The sequence below is a fragment of the Syzygium oleosum genome, unplaced genomic scaffold, assembly GCF_021117445.2.
Source record: "Syzygium oleosum isolate NSW1041296 unplaced genomic scaffold, Sole_v2.1 Sole_v2.10, whole genome shotgun sequence".
Lineage (NCBI taxonomy): Eukaryota > Viridiplantae > Streptophyta > Magnoliopsida > Myrtales > Myrtaceae > Syzygium > Syzygium oleosum.
The window spans coordinates 7,556,241-7,576,752 of record NW_026607494.1 but is presented as its reverse complement, the minus strand read 5'-3'; the positions used below and the strand labels follow the sequence as shown (position 1 = coordinate 7,576,752).

At 41.1% G+C, this 20,512-nt stretch overlaps 3 protein-coding genes across 3 annotated transcripts; 2 read left to right on the top strand and 1 right to left on the bottom strand.

Moving 5' to 3' along the window:
* The first annotated feature begins 2,392 nt into the window (after positions 1 to 2,392).
* On the top strand, positions 2,393 to 3,679 carry LOC115685879 (protein LURP-one-related 15-like). The gene is made up of 3 exons (XM_030611017.2): positions 2,393 to 2,689; positions 2,876 to 3,106; positions 3,296 to 3,679. Exons 1-3 carry the CDS (start codon positions 2,447 to 2,449, stop codon positions 3,440 to 3,442), a joined length of 621 nt encoding a protein of 206 aa, XP_030466877.2. The 5' UTR covers positions 2,393 to 2,446; the 3' UTR covers positions 3,443 to 3,679.
* A 134-nt stretch (positions 3,680 to 3,813) lies between these two features.
* Positions 3,814 to 5,209, top strand: LOC115685878 (protein LURP-one-related 10-like). The gene is made up of 3 exons (XM_030611016.2): positions 3,814 to 4,312; positions 4,652 to 4,882; positions 4,974 to 5,209. The coding sequence occupies exons 1-3, from the start codon at positions 4,043 to 4,045 to the stop codon at positions 5,142 to 5,144; spliced, it is 672 nt and encodes a 223-aa protein (XP_030466876.2). The 5' UTR covers positions 3,814 to 4,042; the 3' UTR covers positions 5,145 to 5,209.
* A 648-nt stretch (positions 5,210 to 5,857) lies between these two features.
* On the bottom strand, positions 5,858 to 18,910 carry LOC115685875 (regulatory-associated protein of TOR 1). Its single transcript, XM_030611013.2, has 23 exons — positions 18,313 to 18,910; positions 16,322 to 16,424; positions 15,875 to 15,957; positions 15,627 to 15,785; positions 15,358 to 15,474; positions 15,072 to 15,229; positions 14,382 to 14,536; positions 14,125 to 14,269; positions 13,970 to 14,048; positions 13,784 to 13,885; positions 13,490 to 13,573; positions 13,291 to 13,401; positions 12,240 to 12,593; positions 11,948 to 12,137; positions 10,130 to 10,735; positions 9,599 to 9,928; positions 9,378 to 9,501; positions 8,918 to 9,042; positions 8,692 to 8,837; positions 8,484 to 8,585; positions 7,652 to 7,737; positions 7,092 to 7,176; positions 5,858 to 6,657 (listed from the first exon to the last, which is right to left on the bottom strand). Exons 1-23 carry the CDS (start codon positions 18,556 to 18,558, stop codon positions 6,319 to 6,321), a joined length of 4,029 nt encoding a protein of 1,342 aa, XP_030466873.2. The 5' UTR covers positions 18,559 to 18,910; the 3' UTR covers positions 5,858 to 6,318.
* Between the last annotated feature and the right edge of the window lie 1,602 nt (positions 18,911 to 20,512).

Below are 20,512 nucleotides of genomic sequence, written 5' to 3'. Positions count from 1 at the left end.
ACAGAACAGGACATCACGGACTGGTCTTGTTCTTTTTAAAGGTCTAGCGGGTCTCCGTCTAGCGGGTTAATTCGCGTTAGCGACTTAGTCTGCCGGAGCAAGCTCCCCTCTGTCATCCCAAGCACGGGAGGCTACTAGACCTGCCTACCCGGAGATAGTCGTCTTTGCAGCCAACATGGAGTCTATATTCTCCACCCAGAGGCCCCCCTATTCCGGCTTATCTTTGTCTTCCCAATCTAAGGAAATACTGCCTTTTAAGGTCATGCTTAGAACCTCAACGAGTCTTGCATACATACAATCTGACTTTACCTAATGCTTCAAACTTCTTCAATTAGACTTTTCGACATCCTCGTTGAGCTTATGAATGATACTCTTACCATGACTTGAGATATTCTTTTAAACAAATCTGATGAGAAACGAGGCTTACAGTATCTAATTCGTCGTTGGATTTGACTTAAACTTTCGACTGAAGGTGAGTTTAACCCTCTCGGACGTATTGAACTTTCTTCACACTCGCTAACAGATAGATGTATTGGATTGAATAGAACGGGACATCAACGGATTGGTCTTGTTCTTTTTAAAGGGGGAGTCTAGTGTAAATTCAATGATTCTTATGAAATATGATTGGTCCGATTTACTAGGAAGAGTTTTAGACACTCTTGCTTCATTTATTTCGCGAAAAAGGATTGATTTGGAAAGCTTTTTCCTAAAAATGATCGCTTAAAATAATTAGTCAATGGTCTTATAAACATTTTTGTTGACAATGAAAATGTTTTTCGTTCGTTCCTTTTTGTAAGTGATAAAAACGATCGTTTTTTAAGAAAATGTTTTCCTAATAATTCATTTTCCGACGTTAGTTCGCTTAGGAAACTAACGCAGGAAAATGAGTTAACGGAAAACCTATTCTTAAATTCTGGAAAATGATTTATTTCTTTGAAAAATCGGATAACATTTTCCAAAGTATGATTAGGTATTGGCGCTTGAACCCGAAACAATACGCTTAGGCACGAAAACCCCAATGCTGATTCCCGAGTCCCCAATGTTCAGGACCAAGTTAGGGGCGCCTAGTTCTAGATCCATCGAGTCCGAGCCTAAGACCGGCAAGGTGCCCCAACGCCCACACCCAAATCCATTAAGCTAGGCCTGAAGCCCTAGTGCCCATGCCTGTGCCATGGGTCCTGGCACCTAAGCCTGGGTCCGTAAATGTCGTGCTTGGGTCCTCGATGCTCGAGCTTTGATCCCCGGCACTCGGGCTTGGGCCCACAAAGGCCGAGCGCTGGTCCTCGACTTGGGCTCGGGTCTTTGAATTTACTCCAATGCTCCCTGCCTGCGCCACTCTCTTTGTCACCCGCCAGCACCAACGCTGCCGTCTCCGCACCCCAAGGACCCTCTCTCTCCTCTACAACCACGTCCCTCAACACCTCGCCTTCTCACCACTCAAGCTCTTGTGCACAGGCTCTCGCCTGCCGACCCTCCCGCCCACAACTCCATCCTTATAACCGGCGGCTCTCCCTCTAACTTCAACCTCGACGGCTGCCCTCTCCTCGAGCCCAACCTCTTCTCCTCCGACGCGCTCGCCATGCGCGGCGTTGCTGGGATCATCGACTACTCAATCTCGGCTTAAGGAAATCATGGGCCACTGTTCATTTTATCCATCAATTTTTGCTGTTCTTTATTTGAGTTATCTGTTTTTCACTCATTTATTTTTTGGGATAACAATACTAACAGTCCTTGAACTTTGGCACAATATGTAATTTGGTCCCTGAACTTTTAATTTGTTCAATTGGATTCCTGGACTTTAGCCTAATGTCCAATGTGGTCCCTGAACTTTTAATTTGTTCAATATGGTCCCTAGACTTTTGGTGCATATTCAATATAATCCCTAAAGTACATAAAAATGTTCAATATAGTCCCTGAACTTGAATTAATGGAAGGTTTACATTAAAAAATTTCATATTATTCAGGGACTAAATTAAACATATACCGAAAATTTAGAGATGACATTAAATAAATTAAAAGTTCATGAACTACATTAAATATGAAGTTAAAATTTAGGAAATATATTATACATTAAGCTAAAATTCAGGAACCGTCGGTGTCATTTTCCCAAATTTCTTTCATTTCCATTGAGAGAAGAGAAAGAGTAGCGGGAGCAAAGCAGAGCAGTGCAGAAAGTCAGACGTGGACGTGGGGGTCCGAAGTCCTCGGTATCTTTTCACCGAGGGAGGTTTTCCTTCATGATAACCCTAGGAGACCGGGACAAGCAAGTCGTCTGGTTTCTTTGGCAAAATTTGTGGTGCAAACCGCGCCGTCACCCTTCCGCTAGCTTGATCATATTCCTTTTCACAACTATAAAACACGTCTTGAACCCTCATCGGATCAGATTCATCGGAGTCGCTTCAAAACACATCTCTCTCTCTCTCTCTCTCACACACAAGACAGAACGATGTCGCAACCGGTCAGCCAGATGCCGCAATCGGCGGCGATAATCGGACCCCAGTACTGCGTTCCGCAGGTGGTGGACCTCGCGATCGTGAGGAAAGTGATGTCCCTGACGGACGGCAGCTTCGTCGTCACCGACGTCAACGACAACATCCTCTTCAAGGTCAAAGGGCGCCTCTTCAGCATCCACGACCGCCGTGTCCTGATCGACGCCGCCGGGAACCCGCTCGTGACTCTGACCGAGAAGGTTTGACATACTTTGCTTGTCGCTTTGGACTTCATTCTTTCGCAGCATTTGTGGGTCGAACCTCTTATGCCAGTATCGGTAGGCATACAACATCTGCACAGCAGAATTGCACGCGGACGACCCGCCTCATCTTTGGACGATGTGGTCCTTCGACGTTTATCTTCATGCCCATGGTTTCGTTTGCAGATCATGAGCGCGCACGATAGATGGCAAGCTTTCAGAGGAGAGAGCACGGACCCGAAAGATCTGATGTTCACGGTGAAGCGCTCTTCGATGATCCAGTTGAAGACTAAACTCCATGTGTTCCTGTCCACCAACACCACCAACGAGCACGTCTGCGATTTCAGGATCGAAGGGAGCTGGTTCGAACGATCCTGCGTCGTTTACGCCGGAGAATCCAACAACGTAGTTGCCCAAGTATGTCGTTGATCAAATTTACCACTCGGCAATATAGTTTGTATCGTTATTTTAACATAGTTTTGACTCTTTCAAGATCTTGTTGCTTTGTTAGCCGGCCAGATAAACACGGAGTGATTGGTAAGCCAGATCCAGTCTTGACGAACTTATCGGAGTCTTGAGCATGACTTGTTTCATTTGATATTGCAGATGCACAAGAAGCACTCTGTCCAGAGTGTCTTGCTCGGGAAGGACAAATTCATGGTGACAGTGTACCCGAATGTCGACTATGCATTCGTCACGGCGCTCATCGTGATCCTGGACGGAATCAACAAGGAGGACCAAGACGAGGGTTGATCCTAAGCCCTTGTCGGCCTTCTTTTGGGAGGTCACGTTATATAGGGGTGTGCCTGTAATGGAATAATTCGAGATGTTGGTCGAATCCAATCTCATGATCGCATTGTTCCGATCACGCAATAATCGGAGGATCCGTGAGCTGTAAGATGCATTGCTAATGATAAATTGTTGTGCGCCTATGTGACCATGATGATGTTAAAATGAATTATCAATATAGAAATGGTTCAGATATCAAAATTCAAAATTCATCATTCAGAAACATGCTCTATTTCGTTAGAATTTGCTGAATTGGCAACAAAAAGAACCTTAATATAGATTCACGTTCGACCTTAAATCTCTGCAAACAAGTATGCTTTACTTTAAAAAGACATCTTGAAGTTCAAAAGATGGAAAGCAAAGAAGGATAAATATGAAATTACAACTGAGAGCAAACATCCTTATTGCATCCCGAATGCGACACCAATGTGTTAGAACCGCACGATTCGCTATCCGATAGATCAAGAAACTGCTCAGAGCACAAGTTCCTCAAAAGGAGAGGGCTTGAAGACCATCACTCGATCCATTTTCTCTTGCGACATTCAAACAGAAAAAGAAAGAAAAATGAACGATCGGTCTCTGATGATGGCCTCCGAGACAACCTATCCTCCGTTAGCAAACCCGGTGGCTGTCGTGAGCCGGAAATTTTGTATGCCTTATGTGGTCGATCTTGTCATTGTGAGGAAACTCGTCGCCATCACCGAAGGCCGCTTTTTGGTCACAGATGTTAATGGCAACGTCGTGTTCAGAGTCAAGGGTTCCTTCGTTAGCGCCCACGAACACCTTGTCTTGAACGACGCCGCGAGCAATGCCGTCGTTTCCCTCCAACAGAAGGTTGATTAATCACTGAAGTTTAGCTCCTGCTGGACTTTTTTCCTTCATAAATAATGTTTTTGGTTGACGTTCATGTTCGTTTATTTATGCAACGCATTGTCCAAGCATCTCATTATTTTACTCCACGATATATACGAATTACAAAATCTCTTCCCAATTGTTTGACACTGAAATTCGTCAGTCCTCTCCCAGAAGATACTTTCCATGTTGTCGAAGCATTTTCATGCTAAAAAGTTTTGACTATATAGTTGATGATCGTCGACTCGGCAATAGATGATGATTTTTCTTTTTTCTTTTTAATTGTTGAATAGTTACAGTTTAGATTGTCTGGTCGATCAGATTTTGACTGCTCATAGGAGATGGCAAGCTTACAGAGGCGATAGCTCCAGCTCCGGCGATTTAATATTCATGGCCAAGAAATCATCGCTAATGCGAACTCATGGGACAGAGCTAGATGTGTTCCTAGCAGCCAACACCAGAGAAGAAACTTGTGACTTCAAGGTCAAAGGGAGCTGGTTGGAACGATCATGCACTATATATGCTGGAAATAGCACTACAGTCATTGCTCAAGTAAGATTGAATTGATTGGGAGCTTTTGTATGGGTCGTGTGATGTACGAAGAATACGCGGCGCTTGCTAACCGTGTTTTGTTTTTCTGTAGATGCATAAGGATCACAAGGCGCAAAGCGTTGTGCTCGGAAAGGACACGTTCGGCATAACGGTGTATCCTAATGTAGATTATGCTCTCATTGTTGCTCTTGTGGTGATCCTTGAAGAGATCAACGAAGACGCATTCGTGGCAAAGCACTCCTTTGCTTGTACTCACCCTTAGCTTTTTGTGTGCCTTCCTTTTATTGACCGGATGCGATTTGCATTTCATCAATTGGTAGAATTCTTTCCACAAGCTTTTAACACTTAGCAGCTATATCACAAAACCGATTGCGCCGCGTCGGTCATGTGAGCGGCGCATCAAATACTTTGCTCCTGTGTATTGGTGCATCAACATCGTTTGATGCTTGGACATACATAAGATATGCAGACATAACAAAGACATTTACCCACGGGCAGAAGCTGAACCTTAAGCCAAGAGGAGACTCAGTATGGCATGGAGTTGCAATAGCCTAAAACCATCTATTTACCCAATTAATTTACGAACGCATTGCCGTCGTAACTACGAATTACAAGAGTTCCCAACCATTACGCCTGCATTTTCGAGCATGACAACCTAACATCAATCACATATCACACATGCACAATTGAGTTGAATTGAACAATTAGTTCATCACTCTTGAGTGACATGCAATTACGAGGTTAAAAGCAAGCAAATATTTGCGTGCTGAGGCAACGAGCATTGACAAGGATGCGGACGATCGGATAAGTTGAACATGTCACTTGGCCATCTATTTACAAGTGCAATCAATACTGATTCAGATAATAGAAAAACCGCATTCTTACGAATGATATATTCTTTGATCTTTCACCTGGTGGACTGTAATCGCATCGAGCTTAGACAATGAGAACGACACAAAAAGGGAGAAAGATGAGTTAAAGCCCCAAATTGACAGGAGCAAACCACCCATTTCATTTTGCAACAACTAAATTAGAATCATCACATTTCATTGCTTTTACAGATTAAACAAGAGAAGAAGATTAATAAGAGAAAAATTGGACACACGAGGAGAGGAGAAGACGAAAAAGGAGAGGGATATTTACAGGCATTTACGGGTATAACCGATTATTTGCCAAAGCCCCCATCATATGCAGGACGCTGACCATCTTTGACACTCCATGAGGCTAAAGAATACGTAGCATGCAACTCCACACCTGACCAGTCTACACGAGAACCGAGATAAGGCGGGATCTTCACAGTGAACCTTCGGGAGACTCTGTACAGAGATGTGACTGTTTGATCATCAATTCACACCGAAAGAGCAGCAGCATCAGTGTGACACATCAACCAAACTCAAAGCACTTGCAGTGCCACCCAAAAGAGAGAGAATGTGCATCTATCTTCCTTGTGAGTTTTCATCAGCATATATCGATACGCAAGCATCAGCAGCTCCAGCAGCAAGTAGCACTTGGTACGGATGGAAAGTCAGGCAGCTCACTGAACCGATCTTCTGGGCCATGAAAGTTGGGTAGTAACGGATGGTGCCGAGTGGTTGACCGTCAAGGCTAAAGACTTTAATGCGCTGTTCAGCTGAGCCACTGGCAATGATTGGAGCATGCCTATGGACAGCTAAAGCAGTAAGACATCCTCTGTGAGCATTTATAGTTAGGTAGGGTGCCCCAGAGTATCTGACATCAAGGAACTGAATCTCTCCAGCCTGTGAGGCACTGACAATCTGAAAATAATTTAAATTAAAGACCATTCAAAATGGCGATGTCTCTCTTTAATTATAGCCACAATCACGTGACACACGACCATCCATCCAATCACCACTGGACAAAAGGAAAGGTAGAACAGTATTAAAAGAGAAAAATGCCCAAATTCATGCGAGGACACAAATCAGCAAATTCACTAGCCTTTTTCTTTTCCGTGCAATCGCAGTATGGCTCTCCTTCCATTGTTGCAGAAAGACCGAAAATAACTTAAGTGTCTTGAATCGCCTTTATTCTTTTTTTTTTTTTTTGGGTCAAAGCCTTTGTTCTAATATAAACATAACTTTTCACATTTCAAATAGCAACTACTTATGCTTCAACAAAAGAAAAGGGATAAGAGAAGAAAAAAACACATATATATGGCTGGCAGAAAGATACTGATGGATAATCTAGTTACCTTTGCTGAGTCAAGTCCCGGTTGAAAGCCAATTCCCACAACCTTTTCTACTTCCTTTGTGTGCGGTCGCATAGCAGAAACGAGCCTAAAAACCAAGCAGGTTATCCCAGGCAATCAAAAGCCCCTAAGAATGCATGATACTTAAACGTCTAAAGAAAGAGGGAGTAAGGAGCTGGTAATGCTGCACACGACCCATTTGCACAGCATGAACATGAAATGAGGGAAAACACGAATTACAGACAGAAAAACCCAAAAATGACTAGACGTGACACGACATGCTAAATGTATATGTTGACACGAATTGACACAAATTTAAATTTGACATGTAGAATCAAATTCAAGACATACTAGACCAATGTGCATTGACACGAATTACAAACACGATTATTAGACACTAACACGAATTGCCAGTCCTAAGATGAATATGACCACACTAGTCAAAGGCAGGTGAGTTTATCAAGTGAAGTGTATCAATACACATCTTAAGGAAGGTTCATGCTCAGAAGCGGTGTGCCAAATTGAGACAAACGTTTGCATCATGCTATAACAACAATACATACATTTCAGGTGCTCGTACATCATAAAGTCTGACCGATCCGTCCACAAATCCTGCAGCATGAAGATCCCCACGCACTTGGGAGGCAGACTGCATATGTAACAGAGTATACATATAAAAAGTTAGAGAAAATATATAAGACGGGGCAAGCGAAACAACGCATAACAAGAGTGTAAAACAGGTATATTCTTACGTAAAACACAAGTATACTGAGTGACAACATCAGCAAAACAAATTTTCAAAGAGAAGTAGCTAACTATACAGAACTCGATGCAAGGATGGCATCACAGACAACATGCCACAATGATCAGGAATGTCAGGAATGAGAGACTGCAGGCAAGATCATATCACATCCATCCACCTCAAATCTTTCCTCTCTCGATAGCAAAATGTTTCCATGCATTGAAGAACAAAGACTACAACGCAAGGACAGAAAAGCAGTACACTTTCAGTCTTAGTATCCATTAAGAAACCTACAGTGACAATTTCCACAAGTAGCCACTTAAGTTTCAAGAAACAAACATAGAGATTTCCAGCATAAAAAGTTTTTTAGGAAAGACTAAAGTGTGCAGGAACTTCAGATAGCATACCCATTAATCAATTGAGGATAAAACAAAAAGTGACGCAATAAATTAAAAGACCAAATGTTACATGTTTGAATTTAACCATTTCCACTCTAATGACGAGTCCCAATGGTGGATACTTGGTCACATCACTACCAAACTGAAGAGTACAGTTTCCGAAAGTTGGGGAGAACAGCAAATCTGGCAAGTATATAGATCCATACATCTTTTACTTCAATAATTAAGTTAGATTATGGACGAGGTAGAACTCACCAGCGCAGAGACACTACATTCTGAAGCAGTTACAATAGAATTGACAAGCTGCTCCTTATCAAGATCCCAGACCGTGATGGATGATATCTCACCCGAAGCATACTGGTGATAAAGACAAAAAGGTGATAAAAGAATATGTCAACATTTGGTAACATAAAGTCAGAAAACCCACCAAGAACATACTACTACGGACATCCTAAGCCAGTACCAGATATCCAGACTGCTGTTGCCAGTCCACCACCGCATTCAAACTCCGAACACCTGGTTTATGTCCTTGAATTGAAGAGAATGCTGTGACAAGCCTTTGCTTGCCTTTCAAGGCATAATCTCTCCATATTCGAATATTTCCATCACCTACACAAAAAAAGATTTTCCTCTCCATTACAATGTAAACTCTTTCCACCCATTATAACCAACTTAAAGAGGATAGTTACATGAAGCGACAAGGAGCAAACTGTCATCGAGCTCATTCAGAAGGCACAGCTTAGATATTCCCTTATCCGGGAGGTCGTGATTATCAAAGCCGTTTAGAAGCGTGGCATCCTCATAATTCCATATCCTGGAAAATGAATTTTTGAAAAGCCTTTAAGATAAGGAAAACACATTTCTTTAGGCATAAATACATAAACTGTCCACATGACGCAGAGTTAGCTAACTTTAATGATCATTTTCAGTATTGAACTTTAAAGGGTATCATCTGCATTATAGAATATTAGGAAATTAAAAAGATATGATGCCTCGAAATGCATTTGAAGAGCTCTTAGGACATCTGCATGGAAATTCCACATATAACAAAAAGTTCAAACCGGTTTGCTGAGCTCCAAAAATACTTTTGAAATGGAATAGCTAATGCAAACCCTGATGAGTGAAATCATAAAACAGAACATGGTATACCTAATGCGTTCATTCTCATCTGCAGCAACTACAACGGGTGAAAATGGTTGCAACAAGGCCGCTTTCGTCCCCGTCTCAAATCTGGTATCCCAGCTAGCAATTTGGTTATTGAGCTTACAGACAGCTGAAAGTCAAGAGAGCAAATGAGAAGAAACTAAAAAAAGGTAAGGGACTCACAATTTATGACAGAAAAGAATAGAAGGAAAATGTTGAAGACTCACAAGAATGTTGGCATTTAGTGATGTGCTCAAGTGCAAATTTCTCCCTCTCTTCCCTTCTAGCTGATATTTCTTCACAATCATCAGCTGCAGTAAGAATTGGCTTGGAGAAGTGGCCACAACTCCAGTTATAAATAGTTGATTGCGGAAGGAAACTGCGCTCTGGACCCCCTGGAGTTCCTCCAGAAGCTAAAACAGCATCAGCTAAGCCAGATTCCGGAGAACTCATCAAATATGGCCTGAACTCCAAAGAGTAAACTCTTCGCATTCCTGCTAAATAACTTGGCCGAGGAGGGCTAACAGGAGGAGTTCTGAATGTTAATGGTAAGTGACCTGCAAATGATAGCTTAATATCAAGGAGGGGATAGCAGATTTAAAGAAAGGAAGACAAACTATCAAACTTGCAACTCAAGATAATATATGCAGCCACACAACAAAAAGTGGGGTCCATTATAAGTAATCAAAAAAGAGAGGAAGCACTTCATTTCTCTTTGTGAAAAGAATAGGAAAGACTTGGAGCTAAGTAGAAATTACCTGTTGTGTGCATGTCGAACCATGAAGAGGACCGCGCTAGACCAGCAAGACTAGGGGTCCCTGCTAGAGTTTCACCAGGCCGCACATTATTGCCAGAGGTTTTTAAGGATTTTGTCACTACTTGCTCAATGCCGATAATAGAAAGCACACGTCTGCCAAGATTTGCTATCCGTGGTGACGGATCCTTTGCCAAAGTGCACATAGCCACTATGCATTGGGAATACATAGCATTATCAAGTGGTTTTGGCATGAAACTGTGGACAATACCATTGCTCACACCATCATTGACTATTGCAGAATCAGAGTGCTGAGATGAATCATCCGATAAAGGAGATCCATGCATAACTCCAGATGCAACAAGAGGGCTGCTAGATGAGACCCTACTATCCCGAACCGATGTATTATCATTGCCAACTCTAAGTATGGGACCAATTTGAGATGAAACTATACTTCCAAGCTGGTTTGGCGTATTACATCCACTGCCTGTGCCTTTTATTTGTGCCAATGAAGGTAAAGAAGTCAGCAAAGAATTAGACTGAGGTTTCCAGCAGGCAGCAGCAATTGCCTTAAGATGCTTGTTGTGACCAAAAGCAAACCGTCCCAAGGCTGTTCAATTAAACAGTTCAGATTCAGTCCAGTGAAGAAATATAATCCACAGAAATGCAGGAAAGTCCCCAATTAAAGAAATTTCATCTGAGAGACAAGATAAACTATTAGAACTCCCGTTTAGGAGCATAGCTGGAAGAGAAGAGGGTGGTCAAAAGGGAAAGGTACGAAATATGGAACATATAAAACACAATGGTGCACGTGCAAGAGTTGGTAGTCCTAGGGTAAAAGTAAAATGACAGATCACCTTGAACAATCGTCCTCCTAACAACTTCTGTCAAGTTGCGCGATAAAAAGTAATAACAGATCATGAAATAACCAAAATGAACATAATTTTAGCTTTGCAGACTAGAAGGTGGTAATAGAATAATTCAGATGGATCAGTTAAAGTAATTGAAGATTTTGAGAAAGATCATAGATGCTATGGCATGCTTGATACATAGGCAAAACACCATAATGCTTCCAAAATGCTTTCATATGCTTCTTATTACATGCATTAAATCATTAAGATGTGCAAGATTATGACTAAAAAGTTGCATTCCCATGAGTAAAACCATAGCCTGGGTACATATGCCCAAGTAATGCCCATGATATACAATTTAAAGTTCGACTGATTGAAAGAATAAAAACAAATACTTATTAAAGCATAGTTTCTCCCAACTGACCAAACAAGACGGTACCAAGCACGCGTGAAGAAACATAACATTTAATATTACCAAAGCGTAGCCAATGACAACGGCAGGTAACTTGAGGAAAACTTAAAGCTAACCTTCTAAAGTCATAAGGAAAACGGTTTTAAAACAGAAAGCAGCAAGAGCAATTCAAGCATGAGGCATAATACATTTATCAAAAGATAGCATGTATCAACAGCTAATAATTACATCCGACTATAATGGAACAATATCTTTTTTATAATAGTTTTTTTAATAGAAACTGTATAACAATATATTTGCATGAAATTGTCAAAATTTATGGCAAAAAGTAGAAAAAAAAAAGTTTTGTACATATGAAATTTCTCAAGAGACACATAATCTAATGCTCAGAAGCAGGACATGATCAATCTGATTGTAACATTAAGTGATCCAGAAGTTCTATGACCACCTTATCCCAGCCTGTACCAAGAGATTAGTTGAATTCAGTGTGTCATATTTTGCTGTATTAAATAGAATCTTAGAAAACAAAAGAAAGGAGCATAAAAGGCAGATCACAAACCTACAGCGACCTCTGCCCTCACCAGTGGGCTGCCATCTGAAACAACTCTCAAGAGGCTTTTGACAATGCTAATCTCAGTCCTAGTCTTTTCATCATCATCATACTCTTCGTCTCCAATAACACTATCTGTACTTGAGTCAAACCCAACATCAAGCAAGGTACCCAGTGCAAAAACAGCTGAAGCCCTGACCTGAAATTTAAAATAGAGAATTGAGAAAGCTAATTTCCTTTACATCATACAACAGGCAGGAATGATCCTGTCAGGATTTAAATGATAAAGCTAAATATAGACCTCAGGTTGGGGCTCGGACAATAGAGGATCAAATATAGCAGGGGCATTTGCCTCCAAACCAATCATTTGGGCTTCCGTAAAATCCTCCCAAACCTTTCCCAGACAAAGAGAGAGCCATTGAAGGAACAACGGATCAGTCTGCGTGTCATTTGGATTTGGACCCTGTAGGTGCTTCAAGCAGACATGGATAAGACCTGCTTCGATACATGCTTCCTGACCCCTTCGATGACCATCCACAATCACGGCCAATACAAAGGCGGCCATCGCACGCTGCTCAGGATACGCTTCCATACTGTCGAGAAACCTGATGAAGTATGTGTGCCCTCCATCCTTTACTAAATCCACCTGACATGACTATCATTGCACAAGCAAAAACATATAGGCCATTCAGAATAACACAACACTAAATCATTAAGGAATTCCTAATGAAAACAGCATACTCTCAAATAGTCATTGAATTAGAACCATATTCTACTTTTACTTATACTCAAATGGTCATTGAATTAGAACCAAATTATTTTTTCCTTTTACTCAATATATGGTCCCTTTCTCCTAAACAAAATATCTCTCTCCAAAGGACCATATACTCACATTCTGTACCATTGCTATTTAGTGCTCAATGAAATATCCAAAAGATTTACATCTAGGATCATAGAGAAACAAAGACTCCAAAGACAGAACAGACATTGCACTCCTCTTCCACTATGGCAAATCAATTGATATATACAATGAATTAAGATAAATAGCATCATTATTTCCTTTCACGATGAAAAACAGTCTCAATACACTAAGTTATGCACCTCTTTGAGAAAAACTACTCTTTTGAGTCTGGACAACCCGAGGCTCAATTGTCAAATCGAGATTCATCTAACTTTGGACACTGCCGTCGCACCAAACACCCTCGCAAAACCATCCAATTTCCACAAAAGAATGCGACGGACCAAGCAGTACACTCCAACACGTTATACACAAGGAACAAGATCAAAATATAGCATGCCAGCCAAACATGTCTAATGTTATGCAGTTCAACAACATATGCTATCATCATTACCTTGTCAAGCGCAAGAATTTTTGTCCAAATAAATACAAGAATCTGCCGCAGTTCTGGGGTTGTGGTCTGCAACAGCTTAAGAACATATGGAAATATCCCAACTGACAAGGCCTATGAGGAAGTTTTTTTGAAAACTACAGTTAAAAGTAGCAGGATGTATAACAAAGGTAGAACACAAAACCAAAACTACCATTATTACCAGATCCACAGCCCAAGGTCCCATGTCAAGGAACCTTCCGAGGAGAACAAGTGCCCGAAATCGATGACTCTGGCTGAGCAGAACCTAAAATTACACATAGATACCTCAGTTACACGGACTGATCAACCGAAAGCACAACTTGAACAAGGAAGCTTAAACTTGATAAGCATCATGTTATATTAACCATTTTAACCGTTAAAAGTAAACAAAAAAAGTGAAGAATTGTGGAGCAAGAGAACAATAACTGTGACATGGTCAAAGAATGACTGCAAACTATAACAAGTAATATCATACCTGAAGGACAATAGGCAACTGCTCCGGTGGTTTTTTATGTTCGGACCCATGATCAAGCCATACCTCAAATGCTGTTAGCTGTTCAGTGAAAAAAGGGCTTGGCTGCGAGAACGCCGAACAATGTTACTTGAGGATAGACCATGAGTGAGATCGAGCAATTCGAAGGAAAAAAGTAAAAGTATCAACCTGGAATTCTGCACCAGAATCCTCTACCAGAGATGGAAGCTGCGATAGGCAGATTTCAGCAGCCATGTCCCATGCATCCCTACATACCAACAACAAGAAAATCAGTAATATATCTTCAACATGAATCCACTTGATGATGAAAGAAATTGCAGTACCACATATGGTGCTGATGCGTCGGTGGCAGTGCTGGGTGAGAAATTGGTGAACAGTTTGCTGAACGCATAATTCTTTCAGCAAGTAAAAAATTTCGGTACAAACTGGCTACCAAAAGGTCTTGTCTGAACAATCTTTGAAAGAGATCTGCAGCACAACAATAAATATTGACTAGTGGTGGAGGAAAAACGCAATTGATCAAAATAAGAAAATTAAAAAAGCTCCACAAATTAAGTACAAAAAGTAAATAGTGTGCTACCATGAGGGAGAACATTCCAAGCAATAGTGTCAGTCACTGCAGTAAAAATCCAATTCAGTTCTCCCAGAGGTGTCTTGCGATCATTTGGGCGACCAGGAATTTTATCAATCAGAGAATAATCAAGGGACTCCCGTAGAAGTGATCTAGTACAGAACCTGACAGCCAAATATTGAGAGCAAGAGTTTTCTCAGAATGAATGTCAAATTAACAATTTTAGATGGATCATATAGCCAAGCTTCAACTACACAATTGGCATATAAAATCATAGAGGAAGCTAGGCAGAACATCTATAACGACAAATTATCGTGGCAAAAGCTATATCACTTTATAAACTTAAGCATATGAACCTCCACATCCACAGCAAAGAAGAGCAGCAGCATGCATATGCGTCAATTGACCGGAGATTGTCCTAGTTACTGAAGTACCTATGTAAAACCCAGCACATATAAACTGGAGCATGTCCCCTGGTTCTAGAAAATGCAATATATACCTATTTCAAGTCATTGGTGAAAACGACTATTTGCTGCTATTTTAAATAAGCCAATGAAGCGCAAAGCAACATCACATGAAAAAACCCAGGTACAGCACATAACTGAAGGCTAATAACATAAACTGTTAAACGCACAAAAATGAGTGAGATCAAATTCAAAACAGTAATATGTAAGTAATATGTAAGGAACTAGGTTTCACCATCTTAAAGCCATCTTAATGGGTGTGGTGAGGCAAGACGTAAAGACATCAGCAGGAAATTCAGCACTCTGAGGGAGGGTCTCATGCGCTTCACAGGCCGCCAGAATAATGCAATCCCTTGCAGATCCACTGGAGCTAGCACCACCCCAGTCATTAGGCTACCATGGAATTACCAATGTCTAGTCATTGCGAAGTCCAAAAAATATATGATGAACAATATAACAATCTCGAGAAGGCTAAATTTGTTTTAACAATCACAGCTTAAAGCATACCCATCTTTGAGTACCTCTATAAATGCATTGACTATCAAACCAGCAGCAGAGCAATCGAAGACGTATATCGATGGTGTCTTCAACCAAGAATCAAGTTCACCGATCGGTAGGGGAATATACTGTGTATAACTCTGCAAAATTGGGCACAATAGAACATGTAAAAGAAATCCAATCACACGTGACTATTAATTTCTAAAACCGCATAAGCAGCCAGTCCAACCATGATGCATAAGGTATAATTTCAACAAAATGGCAAAAAAAGCCAAGAAAAATAAAATATTACCTTATTAAAGACCCAGATTTCACCGTTCGTAGTTGGTTTTGGTACACCATGACCATTGTAATGAAACAAAACTCTCTCGGACTTGGCATATCTGCGACACGTCGTACAGAGTTTCTTTACTTCATCAACGGTAGGATCAAGTTTCTCCTTATATGAAGCCTGCTCGGATTGCAAGAATGAAGTTATTATATGAACTCCATAAAACAAATTAAGAGATAATTGTTTGAAAAGGGTTAAAGAAATGTCACCTTTGGTTGCCACCTTTCATACTGTTTTTTCAAAGCTTCTCCAATTGATTCAATAGCTTTTCGAGGTTGCATGGAAAATGGATCTAACAAGGGAAATAAATCCAAGACAAAAGAATAATTAAAAAATGTTATTAAAAGTAAAAACTACAACCATAATCTCCATGTGCCTGCCATCAGTAAGACGGAAAAGGAGCAATTCACAATCGCTGAATAAAGAGATAGTTTGAATATTATCCAATTAAAAACTCTGATTTCAATTGATTAAAAATTAAGACTGAACCGAGGATCATATGCCAGGAAGTATGTCCAGATATAGGAAAAAGAAGCACCAGTTCTCAATTTAAGAAAACAACATACGCCCACACAGAAGATTATGATGCAACAATTTAAGCAAGCAGATGATGTAAAAACAGAAAAGAATTCCAAGCACGAGAGAAAATGATCTACCTATCCAGCATTCCATTCTGGCACAAGGAGATATCTTAATTACATCAGGTGGATCAACACTTATGTTTAAACATAAGACAATAGCTACGCATCCTGTTTTCATCTGCAGAGCAAGCAACAAACCATTAGAAACATCTCATTCGCCAAACTAGCATCATCACTTACTTTGAATTCTACCTCTTTAAAATTTACATTTCTTATCAACGAGTTTCCTTAGACTACTTTCTCAACAGCCAACTCAGAGGAATTAAATAAAAAAAAATTAGAGTGGTTTGTAAAAAGCACTATTGGACATGTAAAAAAATGCAGGGACACTGCCGTATCTCTCAACGAAAGGAGACATGAAGAATATCATCTTCTCTATGATTGAAAAGGAGAGAAGCCATTCCTCTAACAACGAAAAGAAAAAAAAAGCCATTCAAGCAAGGATATCTTAACAAGATAAGATTAATCGTAGCAATGACTCATGATAATACTCCATGCCACAATGATATCGTTTTATCTCTACACCTTAAGAGAGCCCAACACCTTATATAAGAATTTTTTTTTGCAATAACTTTAGCTTTGATTGATGTGGATCATATCATACTTAAAGTAACAAAGTAGACATATCACTGTTTCAATCAAAATCAAATGAATGATTCTCAGTGTTTCACTTCATACAGCCCGTTTGCTATTGTGCCGTGCACCTCATCAGGAACTAAGAGCAAATGCAACCCCAGAAGTTGGGACTCGGGAAGCACGAGCACTGCGACCCCCCAACCCAACAAAATCGAAAGGAAAAAAAATAGACATGCACAAACAACATCAGAGGATAAGAGTGCTCCTCCTCAATGTAATTTAACCCTTATCACTTGTCAAATATTAACACCATTTCATTAACAGGTGGAGATAAATAGTTCTAAAATCACTATATCCACCGCCATGAAAGCCATAAGTGTGTTAGCAAATAATTTGCTAGATAAGGATTAGCTTCGCTTGTTCATATCACACAAGGCAGCTAAAATTTCAATTTACTTACTCGCCTTAAAAGCTCCAGCTAAACACAATTCACCATGCTATTAAGACAATTGCTTCAAAGCAGAATGACTAGAGAGATTTGCCCGACTAGATGAGCCAAAAAGATCCTCCAAGACAATGCAAGGTTTCATAGGCATTTTAAATGGCTCTCTAGATTTCTAGTCATAGTCATTTGCTACTCTGCTGCATGCATTAGAGCTAAAGAGCTATATTGACTTATCGTTAAAATCGATACCTAAGTAAATCTATGCCAGAGAATATCGCAACTATGCCATTGGTATATACGAATACATATCCCACAAATTGCATGCCTTATAGGCAGATGCTTTTTGAATCGATCAATTCCAACATGTCTGTTTTTTTGGATTCGTGTGGAATCAAATAAAAAAGCACAAGGAACATTCCTGGCAATTCTAACCCATCAAAAAATGGAATGAATGGCAGGAGAGCCTACGGACAATGCACTATAATACTTCTGTATATCCAAACAAAAGAACCATTTTTTCAATCATAATGACAGAAAGCAGTCTACAACTGAAAGTTTGATCGCCAGATGGCTTCTCAGCTAACTTCAGAAGATCACTGTGCCCAGAAATTCATGTTCAGAGAAGGGTACATTGAGAACATTTCCGGTCAGCTGTTAGCCAGGGTAAGGCCCGTGTGGCACCCAGTTCTAGTAGAACTAAATGCTAGCCTTAGCTTCCCCAAATCCCCAATTGATAATTCATCCCTCTTTGCCCCGGGCCATCTCTTACCAATCAAAAAAACGCGATACAAACTATACATACATAAACACGTGAAAAGCAAATCACTCGACTTGAACAGCACCATGTCGCGAAAATCGCAACAACGACAAAAGAAAAAAACCAGTTCACCGGGCAGCAATGCGATGAGACAGCCCGCGCTCATTCACAACCTCAACAACAATCTACATCATCGACGACCAAGCAAACGTCCAGAAGGGGTTTTACCCGGTCCTTAGGCCGCCACTTGGAGACCAAGCCGCTGTCGGAGGGGCCGCAGGGGACGCAGGCCTCGAAGGCGTCGTGCCGGAGCTCGCACAGGACGACATTCTGGGGGAGGTAGGAGAGGTTGCTGGCGCCGAAATCGCCATCGTCGTTGCTGGAGGAAGGGACGTAGTGGTCCAGGTGGTTCGACCCGTCGGACACCACGGACGACTGAGAGAACCGGGACGCCATCAAATCGCCCAATGCCATCAATCTCGAGACCAATCCCCCTCCACAGCACCAACCGTAAAAACCCACCCGGAATCCAGAGGGGGGCCCTACCCAATCGCGATGGCGGCGGCGGCGGCTTAGGGTTCAGGCGAAGATGGGGAAGGAAGAGGAGGGGGACGGGGGGGGGGCGGCGGCGGCGGCGCTAATCGACGAAGCCGCTGAACCAGCGGCGGAGGGAGATGCGCTGGAGGAAGGATAGGGAATCCAGCTCGAAGAACCCTACAGAGAGATGGAAAGAAGCTTTCTGTTTCTTTTTATTTTCCCGAGAGGATACGGAGGAAAGGAGGGGAGCCTTGAGCGAGAGGAATGGAGGGAGAAGGAGGGGGAGCCGATAGCAATGGCTTCGTCGGCGGCGGCGGCGGCGACGGCCGGGGGAGGAGGAGTGACGGGGGGCGCGTGGGGGGGAGACGTTAGCGGTAGCGGCAGCGCAGGAGGAGGAGGAGGAGGAGGAAGAAGAAGGGGAGAGCGAAGCGAAGCGAAAAAGGAAATGGAAAAGGGGAGAAGGGAAGGGAAGGGAAGGGGTGGGGGAGGAAGCTGCCTCTCTCTCTCTCCTCCCTCTCTCTCTCTCTCTCTCTCACTAAATTCCCGAAATTCGGAGGAGAGAGAGAGAGAGAATATTGCTTTGGGCAAAATTTCCTCTTTTTTTTTATTAATTAATTAATTCGCCACTCTTTTCCTTTGGCGAAATTCAAAATTTCGATATTTATTTCCCCTTTTTCAACGTCGTGGCCCCCTTTTCTCTTTCTTTTTTTTTTTTTTGGGGGGGGTGAGGATCTGCGTGAATATTTTGCCACGTATTTTGGTGCGCTATTTTCCATATGAAATAATAACTAAAAATAGTAGAACGAGATTTTTGGCAAGGATCTGTGTGAATATATGTTGCCAAATATTTTGTTGCCCATTTTCCGTACGGAATTAAAAGTAAAAAAGAGATTTTGGTCCCTACCGGCTTTTCCTTCTTCTTTTTTTTTTTTGTCGATGCCGCCTTTGAACTTTTAATTTAAGCAATCACGAGAAAAAATAGTATGAATTCGCGCACCAGATATCTGCTTTTCCTATTCATCGAAATTAGACCCTTTTTTTTTTTTGTCTCCTTCTATCTCCTTGAGAGGTGTAAGGATTCGAGTGGAGAATGAGACAATCGCAACTTGGGCAGAATTATAATCTAGCAACTGCATAACAATATTAGTCCTCGAACTTCGACTCGACTAGTCTTATGAACGTACCGAATCAACTCCTCCGCGTGCATAGGGAAAAGGCCTCACTCGCATTATCGTGAGTATGGCCTCCCGTGATAATCGAGTAGAAGATACCGTGTTTCAAAATGGAATGTGCTTGCATGCATATATCTCATCCACTCAGTGTATATTGCATCCAAACGAAGCACTTAATTATTCACTCAAGATATTCGGAAAATTACCAAAACATAAGTCTTAAACTTATATATGTCAATTTAGTCATAAATATTTTAATTTGACTAATTTAGTCATAAATCTTTTGACGATTTGTCCTTTCGATCAAAATTTGGCAAAAAATCGTGGCCAGCCTTACATGGCACGATAGGCATTGACGTTGACAATTTTTAAAAAAATTCTTTTCTTTTTCTTTTATTTTGTTTATTTTCTTTCCTTGAAATTAAAGAATAAAGAAATAAAAAATTACAAAAATTGTCCACCCGACTACCGACTGTGACACGTAGGACGGCTAGCATCCGCATTAGTGAATTCCAAGCAAAATTGGTCGAAAAAGACTAAATTACCAAATTGTCAAAAAGCTTAAGACTAAATTTGCCAAATTAAAAGGCTTGTGACTGAATTAATGTAAGTGCAATAAATTTAAGATATTTTGGTAATTTTCCTCGGTATATTCGCGGATAGAATTTTCTTTTTTATACAAACTCATCCGCAAAGTAATAAATATGGAAAGTGGCCCC

Bases quoted from the DNA above. Each gene is read 5' to 3' on its own strand.
- LOC115685875 (XM_030611013.2), bottom strand. From the start codon at position 18,558: ATGGCATTGGGCGATTTGATGGCGTCCCGGTTCTCTCAGTCGTCCGTG. The intron at 15,958-16,321 runs GTAGATCATTTT...TTCCCTTGTTAG, and splicing joins CAGAATGGAATGCTGGATAG to ATCCATTTTCCATGCAACCT. The intron at 14,537-15,071 runs GTGAAACCTAGT...TTTGGCTGTCAG, and splicing joins ATTAAGATGGCTTTAAGATG to GTTCTGTACTAGATCACTTC.
- LOC115685879 (XM_030611017.2), top strand. From the start codon at position 2,447: ATGTCGCAACCGGTCAGCCAGATGCCGCAATCGGCGGCGATAATCGGA. The intron at 2,690-2,875 runs GTTTGACATACT...TTTCGTTTGCAG, and splicing joins TCGTGACTCTGACCGAGAAG to ATCATGAGCGCGCACGATAG. The intron at 3,107-3,295 runs GTATGTCGTTGA...TTGATATTGCAG, and splicing joins CCAACAACGTAGTTGCCCAA to ATGCACAAGAAGCACTCTGT.
- LOC115685878 (XM_030611016.2), top strand. From the start codon at position 4,043: ATGAACGATCGGTCTCTGATGATGGCCTCCGAGACAACCTATCCTCCG. The intron at 4,313-4,651 runs GTTGATTAATCA...CTGGTCGATCAG, and splicing joins TCGTTTCCCTCCAACAGAAG to ATTTTGACTGCTCATAGGAG. The intron at 4,883-4,973 runs GTAAGATTGAAT...GTTTTTCTGTAG, and splicing joins GCACTACAGTCATTGCTCAA to ATGCATAAGGATCACAAGGC.